This window comes from Tachysurus fulvidraco, chromosome 4, assembly GCF_022655615.1.
Source record: "Tachysurus fulvidraco isolate hzauxx_2018 chromosome 4, HZAU_PFXX_2.0, whole genome shotgun sequence".
NCBI classification, from domain to species: domain Eukaryota; kingdom Metazoa; phylum Chordata; class Actinopteri; order Siluriformes; family Bagridae; genus Tachysurus; species Tachysurus fulvidraco.
In genome coordinates, this window is record NC_062521.1 from 26,198,774 (window position 1) to 26,208,272 (window position 9,499).

The 9,499-nt window shown below is 40.4% G+C and overlaps 1 protein-coding gene across 6 annotated transcripts in view; it reads left to right on the top strand.

Moving 5' to 3' along the window:
- Positions 1–7,244, top strand: part of mmaa (metabolism of cobalamin associated A) — an 8,831-nt gene extending 1,587 nt beyond the window's left edge. For all 6 annotated transcript variants that reach the window (XM_027178677.2, XM_027178662.2, XM_027178687.2 and 3 more), the window contains 6 exons: positions 569–995; positions 1,567–1,689; positions 1,786–1,956; positions 2,070–2,155; positions 2,252–2,401; positions 5,325–7,244. In XM_027178677.2, coding sequence (XP_027034478.2) covers positions 605–995; positions 1,567–1,689; positions 1,786–1,956; positions 2,070–2,155; positions 2,252–2,401; positions 5,325–5,612 — 1,209 coding nt within the window. In that variant the 5' untranslated portion in view covers positions 569–604 and the 3' untranslated portion in view covers positions 5,613–7,244. The remainder of the gene's footprint in view (positions 1–568; positions 996–1,566; positions 1,690–1,785; positions 1,957–2,069; positions 2,156–2,251; positions 2,402–5,324) is intronic.
- The last annotated feature ends 2,255 nt before the right edge of the window (positions 7,245–9,499 follow it).

Consider the following 9,499-nt stretch of genomic DNA (forward strand, 5'->3'; position numbering starts at 1 on the left):
TTGTTTCAAAAACTACACTTGAAATAATTAAGTATTAAAATGATAGATTTCTTTAAAAAGACTCCGTTTTTGTTTTGTCTATTTCAAGCTCAAAGCACAATTAGAGTCTGTGTTTCTTCACCTTTATTTTGTACACCTTTATACTTAATATAATAAATAATAAAATAATAAATAAATTCATGTGTAATAAACTTACTTTCTTAATTGTTATCATGTAATATCAACCCTCTGTGTTTTCATTTTAACATTCTGGAAAAAAAAAACATTTACTGTCTTATGAACAAATTACAAAAAAAAAATCATCTCAATGATAAATGTAAGAAACAAATAAATAAATGTGTAGATTTATTTTTATGCTACTCTCTTTTTTTTTTTTTAAACATTACTTCCTGCTTTTCTTTTCAACATAAACAAACACTGTTGTAGTCTAATACAAAGGCTCTGTGTCTGTATGTTTGCACATTCAATAAATAACTATAGCAAATTAATATCTTCAATAGTATAGGGATCTGGATACACACACGTTTGTGTGGTTCTCTCTCATTCCTCTCCTCTTTCTGTTCCACAGTCTGTGTCTGGGGCTCTATATAACGGTGCCTCCACAATGGTTCCAGCTGCCCTCCTGCCTTCTTTATACCGTATCAGGACTTTGAGCTCAGCCTCAGTTAAACATTCCTCCCAAATCCTTCACAGGACCAGTGCAGAGTCGCATCATGGACCTTTCGGTGTCCTGTTCCACCGGAAGAACGTGTCTACTGAGATGTCTTTGAGCCACAGAGTTTCTGAACTGGCAGACAGAGAGAGGACAGTGCTCGATCGTCTGTACGATGGACTGGTCAGGGGTCAGAGGTCATCTCTGGCTGAGAGTATAACTCTGGTGGAGACGCAGCATCCTCGCAAGAAGGAGTTGGCCCAGGTGCTGCTGCAGAGGGTGATGGCATACCGGCAAGAGCGTGAGAGGATCGCGGGAGGAAAACCGGTGGCCTTCAGAGTGGGTGGGTGAAAGATAAAGGCTGGAGAGTACAAATTCTCATTTTTATTAAATATGTTCATTTATCTTTAGTAATGATTATTCCTTGTGTATCATTCCCATATACTCTTCGTGCCCTTCTCATGTACCTCCCCATCTACCCTCCCTGTGTGCCCCCTCTCTTATTATGACAGCAAAGGGAGAATAAATATCTAATAGGATCTCTAATGGGTTCAGCAAATAAGTGTAAAGGTCAGGTGTCCACAAATGTCTATCCATATAGTGTTTCTCACAGTAGGACTGGGGATGTTTCATGATCCCCAGGAGGAGCTGGGATCTGTACCTAGGACAGAAGAGTCTGGACCGACATTCTCAGTCTGCTGGCACTGAAGCTCGCAGGATAAGATGAAGAAAAAAGAATGAATATTTCACAGGAATAATCATAACTATTGCAGCATGGCTGTCCTTTCTGTGTGGAATCTTGTCCCCTATCACATGATCACATGGCAATGAGAACAGTGCAGTTGAGAAAGATGTCATGAAAATACTCATTCAGTAAAATATCATGATATTTTATATACTGTTTGCAATTGCAGGTTTGTCTGGTCCTCCTGGTGCTGGTAAATCCTCCTTCATTGAGGTTCTGGGGAAAATGCTGACAGGAAAAGGCCACAAAGTGTCTGTCTTGGCTGTGGACCCTTCCTCATGCACTACAGGAGGTAAGCTGTGCTACACACGGTACTGTTATGTCGTCAGGTCCGAAAACAAAATTTGAAAAAAGTAAAGTTGGTGTGAACGACACTGTGCTGACACAGGATCGCTGATGGGGGATAAGACACGGATGACCGAGCTCTCGCGAGATATGAATGCCTTCATCCGGCCGTCACCGTCCTCGGGCACGCTCGGTGGGGTAACCAGGACCACCAATGAAGCCATAGTCCTGTGTGAAGGAGCAGGATATGACATCGTGCTCGTCGAAACCATGGGTAAATGTGGAGCTCTTATTTATTTGTTTGTTTATCCATAAATCCCTATTTTTTAACCTAGAACATCAACTAATACATGTGAAGTTCATGGCTTTGTTTGTGTGTGTGTCCAGGTGTTGGACAGTCTGAATTTGCTGTGGCTGATATGGTAGACCTTTTTGTGTTGTTGATTCCGCCAGCAGGAGGCGACGAGCTACAGGTCAACATTCCACTTCATTTAACTCCATTTTTGAAAAAAACAAAAACATTTTTGACAAATTTTTTCCTTTATCTCTCTCGTATTTTTGTAATTCAGGGAATAAAGAAAGGCATCGTTGAGAAAGCCGACCTGGTCGTGGTCACGAAGTCAGACGGTGATCTGGTCGTTCCGGCACGAAAGATTCAAGCCGAGTACACGAGTGCATTAAAGCTGCTCAGAAAGAAATCCAAAACCTGGACACCTAAAGTACGTCTCCATGCGAGCGGGTGTTCATTGTTAAGATTTTTTTTAACGTATAATGCGCATAAGCAATGGCGAAAGTTTGATTTCGACATCGGTGGGGACATAATTTGACATTGGTGGGGACAAATTCCCCATATTTTGTGCATAAAACTGTTGTTATAAGAATACTTTCTTACTCACATACCGGTAGCCTGCATAAAGACAAAGCCAATCAAACAGCGACGTGGGTTAGAGAGACAGGACTTGAAAAGCAAAGGCAAAGGCCAATCCTTTTAGAGAGGTGAGTTACAGAGGCGGGATTCATTGCAAGGGATAAATCTGTTAACCTTTTGTGTTCCACAAGTTGCACTATTCTTACAGAATGCCGTTGTAAAATATTTTAATCTTATTTAATGATTCCTGGATAAATGTTAAATGAAATAAGTAAAAAAGCACAAGACACAGACGGATATCAGTGGTTATGTATAAATATAAATATATATAGAGTCTGGATGATTGAAAGATTACAGTTACTCAAACAATCGTTGTTACAAAAGTCATCTCACGATATTTCGAAGCTCGAGGCGTTCGGGTTACAACAGAAGTCCGTCAGGCTCTGCTCCTGTGAGCCAAGAAGAGGAACCTGAGACTGCAGTGTGTAAAGGAAGATTGGAAACACTTTGCCTGATCTTTTCTTAATCTAAATATTTTTCCACAACATTATAAAGATCGATTGAAGTAAATATCTTGGGATTTCTTCTCACAACCTTCCAGGCACTCCTCGTATCCTCCTGATGTTTCCTCTTAATATTCATTCATTCATTCATTTTCTACCGCTTTATCCGAACTACCTCGGGTCACGGGGAGCCTGTGCCTATCTCAGGCGTCATCGGGCATTGAGGCAGGATACACCCTGGACAGAGTGCCAACCCATCGCACTCACGCAATCACACACTACGGACAATTTTCCAGAAATGCCAATCAACCTACCATGCATGTCTTTGGACCGGGGGAGGAAACTGGAGTACCCGGAGGAAACCCCCGAGGCACGGGGAGAACATGCAAACTCCACACACACAAGGCGGAGGCAGGAATCGAACCCCGACCCTGGAGGTGTGAGGCGAACGTGCTACCCACTAAGCCACCGTGCCCCCCTTTTCCTCTTAATAATTTCTCTTTAATCTCTTGTCTTCTTCATGTTTCTCTTTGAAATGAAACATACTTTTGTCTCTAAAATAATAATTCCCCAGGAGGTGATGTTTGTCTTGTTGTTGCTGCATTGTGGCCAGCAGAGGAGGCTGTTTCTTATCTGTTTGCTTCAGACGCTTCTGCTCGGTACATGCGGCCCGCACATGTCAGCCTGAGCCGGAAAACGACCCTCGTCTACAATACCGTTCATGAAACAGTCCTGGGCTGCGATTCAGATGACATTCCTGCCTGTGAATATTCGCCTTTATGCCAGAGGACCGATACACCTTCTTTGATTAACACCAGGGATGGGATGCCAGCAGCGCTGACCGACACGGCTAGCGTTACGCGTAACATTCTGCTAAATGACAGACTTTAGCGCAGCTCCGGTATCCTCGGTCCACCCCATTCCTTCACATTCTGCATTACACTGATTGAGCTTAGGGTTTCATGTATATAACATGCTGTAATGTCTAATTCCCAGCATGCTATTCTCTGCCTTTTGGACACTGGCACACAGCCCTTTGTCTTCCATCCCCACAGCAGTACATCTGCCTATTGGCAGCACGCCAGCGTGGCATTTCACTGATTAGAGGCCACCCACTCACACGAGAGTCGCTCTCATCTTTGTCTCCATATCCACAGAGGGCTCTCGGTGCAGCATCCCTTTCACTCAGCCATATTGATTTCTTTTTTTTCCCCCTTTGCTCTGAAGACTTTCCAGCCTGTAGTTCATCAGTCACTGAAAGCCAGAAGGCCTGCGTGGGTGTGCTTAACCTTCTTGCATGTCCACAGCTTTGTCAGTACCTTTTAAAGAAGATATTAGATTTATCCTGTCAGAGTTTCTCCTGCGTCGCTTTGATATGTCGGACGCGTCCACCAATCTGCTCACGCTGGATTTTTGACTGCTTTTAACATAAGCATATGCCCTGTATGTAGGTACGTGCCGCCGTATGTACGTAATGGCCCTCGGATGACGTGTTAGAATGAAGCGAAGCAGGTCGGAATCGATATTTCTTTTCCACTCTGAACCTTGGAAAATTTTGTATGAAAAATCCTTCTTTTGTTTTGGTGGAAACAAATGAGGAAACATTCCACCATTTATTCCAGTTACTGTTTATCTATTCGAAGATCCAAGAAAGTGTAATATGTAAAATTTTTGCCTTCACACAGGACTTCTGCTGTTTCTAACTGCAGATTTATTAATCAGTCTCTCCAGGAAGTTTATTTGGTCAATGTTATGCTATCGCTGTGATACACATATGTAATGATAGGAATTCTGCGGTGATTTTTCAAATGATCGGTTCAGTTTATTTGTATGGAGCTTTTAACAATTCACTTTGTCTCAAAGCAGCTTTACAGAAATATAGAGAATATAGAAATATATCTAAAAAATAATTTTATTTTATTAATATAAAATTAATGTTTAAAATGAAGTTACTAGTAGGAAGTAGGAACCAGATTCAGAAGGGAACCTCATCCTTATTCGAGTGACACTGGACAGGAAATAATTGCAAGCTTTTCCAAATATCACAGTTTGCTTTTTTTGCTGTTTTGGTGATCATTTCAAAAATTGTGAAATCCTGGAGGGAAAACTATCGTGTCTTGAAATTTAGCATGTTGTATAGATACACTCTTATCTCTGTCTCTCTCTCTCTCTTATCTCTCTCTCTTATCTCTGTCTCTCTCTCTCTTATCTCTGTCTCTCTCTCACTATCTATCTCTCTCTCTCTCTCTCTCTCTCTGTCATCCTGCTCAGGTGGTCCGGGTGTCTGCTCAGACGGGACAGGGTGTACCCGAGCTCTGGGACATCATGCTGCAGTACCGTGATGCCATGTTGTCTAGTGGTGAGCTGCAAACCCGCAGGCGTGAGCAACAGAAGGTCTGGTTGTGGAGCCTGATCCAGGAAAACGCCCTGCGCCATTTTCAGGAACATCCACAGGTTCAAGCGGCACTGCCCGAGATGGAGCGCAGGGTGGCACAAGGAGAAGTTTCTCCCGGACTGGCAGCCGACCTCCTGCTGAGGGCCTTCAGGACCACACAGTAACACAAAGCCCATTTCATACAGATGTTAAAGAAGTGATCTGTGAAGAATGAATCATGACACTTTCCTGGTTAAGCTTCCTTATTTGGGTCGATGTAATCCTGACCAGATTGCGGATGTCTTTGCTCTCTGTATCTGTTTGAGATCATGAAGCAGGGGTGGACAAATCATCCTAAAAGCAGGTCAAGCTCATGTGTCATTCCCAGGTCCACGTTTTGGCCCAGAAACCTAACCGATAACACTAAAAAAGGTGCTATTTATATTTCTGGAATTTTGGCAGATGCTCTTATCTAGACTTGAGCACCTGATTGCAGAGAGAGTTAATTTATAGCATTGTTGCCATTGGTTCAGTGCACGTGAAAGGTATTGTCTCAAGTGTACATGTGACATGACTGATTTGCGCCTCACTTTATTTTGCTTCATCTAGACTGCATTTTCACAGTCTCACAATTTCCTAATTCTTAAAAAGTTGTGTCATTTCACTTGTGTCATTGATTCATGCGAATTAATGCAGAAGAAGGTGGGATTCAGGACAGGTCGCGTACGCCGTAGTCGCAGTGTCGTGAAACACGTTATGTTGAAATAAATAAATAACCACTTTTGATTTCTGAAAGCCAAAAGCAAGCAAGGATTTAACTTCCTCTGTTTGTTAAATGAGACCAGGCAAGAAAAAAAAACTATGCAGTCTGACAATCTACTCTACTTAGTTTTCCAAGATGTAATTATGAGTAAAAAACGAGGACGTGTTATCATCTTTGTCTCGGATGCTGGGGCTACCGATTTGCCCCCCCCCCCCCCCTGCCCTGATGGATGGGGTGTTAATGTGGAGCACGTTTTGTAACTGTGCAGCATTACAATGTGTGTAAAAACAGAGATATCACTCAGAGACCTCATGTTTGAGCTAAGCTGCTAAACCTGCTATTAAGTTTTATCCATCCAGTGGTGACAATTACAGTATATTTGTCTAAACTGTGAACTGTATGTGAAGAAAAAATAAACCAGTAAAATGGGGAAATATTAATATTTAATATACTTCTCTGATTATTGTTTTATAAACCGTATCAGTACTGTTACAATGGTAAATGTGACTCTCGTACGTTTTGTTCGGGTTTTAACGAGTGAATTAAATAAGTTAAAACGTTCCATGATTCGAGAATTTTTGTGTTTGGGTTAAATACAGGCTATTTAAACAGCATGCTATAAATGAATGTATAATCATTTCTTTCTTGATTTCCTTCCCAAGTGGTTGTCACATTTCTTTTCAGCACCGTAGCTCGGCTTCTTCTGAAAAGAAGAAATGAATAGTTATGTAAACGGACAGGTCTTCGTCCTTGTAGAGGATTTTATTTGAATAAAGAATCCTCTCTACTACCTACACACAGTGTGTGACTGTCGTTGTGTATAAGCAGTAGTCGCTCTGGTTAATATGGACGTACGTTTACACAGTTGCTGCGTGTTTGAAGCTGACCACCAGCATTAAAGGTGCTTTTCACTTGATCCCCTGATTTTTGAGCTGCTGTGTTCTTGAAGGTGGTGGAGCTAATTATCAGGCCACAAAAAATGTAAACCGAAGCTATAAATGACCAAATTGTTATTTATATGTGTACAAAGACATTAAAGACACTTTCGAGCTGATATCAATAAAGCTGTTTTGACCTTTTTGATTGTTTAAAGTAGAGTGCAAAAGTTTGCACACCCTTCCTGTGAAAAGTGAGGTTTTTAAATATGGGAAATTTGTACGTTTATGGACACGTATACAAAAATGTCCAGCACAAGCAAAAGAATAATCTGGTATCATTTCTTCCAGTATTTTTTTTTTTTTATCTTTTTATCAGTCGATGATGAGCCGTTGGCGTTAACGACCTTGTCTCTGATATGCCGGTTTAGATAGGTACTGAATCTATACAAGAGTCAGCACCATTTTTGAAATAATAAGATTTTATGATGTACTGTTAGTCATTTATTTTATAACCAACCCTGATTGATACTCTCCCAGAATGTATGTCTGGACCTGTTTTGATAGCTCCTTGTCCTTCATTGTGTTTTATTAGTTACATTCCCTAACAAGCTCAGGTGAACAGGAACAGATGGATTTAAATTAAAATCAAGTGACATTTTACAATAAATGCACACATGGGTACTACTTACTTGTTTGCCTGAATATTCACGCCTATTGATGCAATCACTGCTTTTACAAAAAATTAAAGAAATGGATATTTTATAACTATATGGTTTTGTTTCTATCTTTAATAGCATGTGTTTTTTACTATTATTATTTATTTATAAAAGTATTAATACTTTATTGTATACAATCCTTGTAAAGTCTAAGTGAGTTCCAGGTTACAACTCAACAAAATGCAGAAAGCATTCATGGGGGCCAATACTTTTGCAAGACGCGTCATGTCTCTGTAATCTGACCTTTTTTGTAGAGGGAATTATTTGTCTGCCGACGCTAGATGGTGCCATTCGCTTGAACAGAGTGTTGGTCATTATGTAGATGAGACTCTTTCTGCATGCCACAGCTGTATGTCTCAGTCTGCAGTGGTGTGTGTCACGAGTGTGGTGTTCCTGTGTGTGTGTGTGTGTGTGTGTGTGTGTGTCATGAGTGTGGTGTTCCTGTGTGTGTGTGTGTGTGTGTGTGTGTGTGTGTGTGTGTGTGTGTGTGTGTTAACCCATCTCCCTGTTTAAACTATCACACTGGAGGGGAAAAAGTGTGTCGCTGAACATTACCTCATAATGTTCGAGGTCTGTGTTTGGATGACCTTCTGCCTTGATTTTGCACTGATGAATACAGAACTGCACATGCATACACAGATCTGTGCCTTTGTGTTAGAAGCTCTGTGTGTGTGTGTGTGTGTGTGTGTGTGTGTGTGTGTGTGTGTGTGTGTGTGTGTGTGTGTGTGTGTGTGTGTTCGTTCTGTCTCGCATGCATGTGCCCTCTGTCTTATGACTCCATGCTGAATGCAGCGTGAATACTAATAAGCTCTTAAGGCCTCCCTCACCATCAATCACACACAGCAGCTTCATCTCCTGCTCTCAGGCTGTGAGTGGTTCTAAAACTCTTAGGACTCTGTTCAAACAGTGCAATTTGTTAATCATGGTGCGTTATTCTGATTTTTACTTTGTCTTCTGTAAGCTTAACGTTCAGACTGGTTAAAACAGGGTGAGTATTTAGAGGGTTTATTTTTATTTCTTTTATTTTTTTATATGTACAAAACCTCTTTTAGAGCATTTTTCTCTTCTCACTGTGAATCTGAATCACATGTCTCTAAATCGCCACATGGCCAGCACTTACACAGAAATCACACACCAGTCGTGTGATCATAAGGTTTTCGCATATGAATAAAGTGAGAAAAACATGGCAGCATGTTTCACCGTACCATGCTCTGTAACTGCACGTGTGAAATAAAGTTGTGCAAAAAAAGTCACTAAATTAATGATGTAAAAAGAAATTAAGCATGTGGAGTAAATTTCATGCAAACATAAATGAATCATGAAAAAATGTCAATTCCAATGTAAAATTGAGTCAAATGTGAAAATGAATCAGTTTTAAATATTCAGGTATGACAATAAAGGAATCACGTAAAATTGAGTCAAATGTGAAAATGAATCAGTTTTAAATATTCAGGTACGACAATAAAGGAATCACGTATAAGAATCAAATGTGAAAATGAATCAGTTTTAAATATTCAGGTACGACAATAAAGGAATCATGTATAAGAATCAAATGTGAAAATGAATCAGTTCTAAATATTCAGGTACGACAATAAAGGAATCACGTATAAGAATCAAATGTGAAAATGAATCAGTTTTAAATATTCAGGTACGACAATAAAGGAATCACGTAAAAGAATCAAATGTGAAAATGAATCAGTTTTAAATATTCAGGT